The sequence below is a fragment of the Sinocyclocheilus grahami genome, unplaced genomic scaffold, assembly GCF_001515645.1.
Source record: "Sinocyclocheilus grahami isolate Dianchi unplaced genomic scaffold, SAMN03320097.WGS_v1.1 scaffold27231.1, whole genome shotgun sequence".
Taxonomy (NCBI): Eukaryota; Metazoa; Chordata; class Actinopteri; order Cypriniformes; family Cyprinidae; genus Sinocyclocheilus; species Sinocyclocheilus grahami.
In genome coordinates this window covers 1-866 of record NW_015520314.1, presented here as the reverse complement: position 1 = coordinate 866, position 866 = coordinate 1, and the positions used below count along the sequence as shown (strand labels likewise).

Here is an 866-nt window from a genome sequence, read left to right as displayed (position 1 = left end):
ATTTTAGGAGACAGTCATGAGGGTCTGCATGTGTTCTCTCTATGACATTATTTCCTGTTTCATGTTTTTTCTGGTCGCACCGCATGACTTTGTGCTCTTACTTCTTCAGGATGTCCTGCTTCTTCTGCTCTTCAGAGGTGGGCAGCCCCATGGACTTCTGCCTCTGATCATACATCATCTTCTCCACCATACCGCGCGTCTCACCGTCCAGATCCGACAGCTGAGCGCGTTCAATTTAAAACACGGCACGAGATGAAAGGGTGTGATTAATCCCCTTGTCTTGTAATAATTAAATATGTATTAGTCTACACAAAAATCCTCAAGTTTCATCAAGCTTGAACAAGCTGTTTGAAATCAAGTCGGAAGCACTGATCGTGAAATAGTGAGCTCTTACCTTGGAGTTCTCTGGGCAGATCTTCTTGGTGTTGATTTCGGGGTCTGCGGTCACTAACCTGCTCCACCACTCCATTTTGTTTATCTGGAGTAAACGTGTGCATCATTAGTCATCCGGGCAAATCACAAGCTCAAATAAACGCCATGATCTCATCCACACCTTCTCAAAATGGATGGTGACCACTTTCCCGTCCTCTATGAGCCAGGAGCTCTCCTCCACCTTCACGTCATTGCATAGCTGTCCGTCGATCACAGGCGGATGACCCTTCAGCCCCACCTTCAGGGAACGCCGCTGGATGTCCACCACCACGTCCTTCCCCTTCAGACGGAAGCTCACATCGAACGGCACGACCAGCTGCGACAGGAGGTGACAGATCAGATATCTGTCGTTTTTATTGACATTTTCATGAAATAATTTTATAATGCAACACTGCGTATGTTTTCTTTATGCAAAATATGTTTTTTTTTTTTTT

The 866-nt window shown here is 45.6% G+C and overlaps 1 protein-coding gene across 1 annotated transcript in view; it reads right to left on the bottom strand.

Moving 5' to 3' along the window:
• LOC107580217 (nuclear migration protein nudC-like) overlaps positions 1–823 on the bottom strand; it is a gene marked incomplete at its 5' end in the record, with an annotated part of 2,071 nt that extends 1,248 nt beyond the window's left edge. Inside the window, 3 exons of the mRNA XM_016265951.1 lie at positions 102–220; positions 395–478; positions 554–823. Of these exons, the coding sequence (XP_016121437.1) occupies positions 102–220; positions 395–478; positions 554–823 (473 nt within the window). The remainder of the gene's footprint in view (positions 1–101; positions 221–394; positions 479–553) is intronic.
• Positions 824–866: the final 43 nt, after the last annotated feature.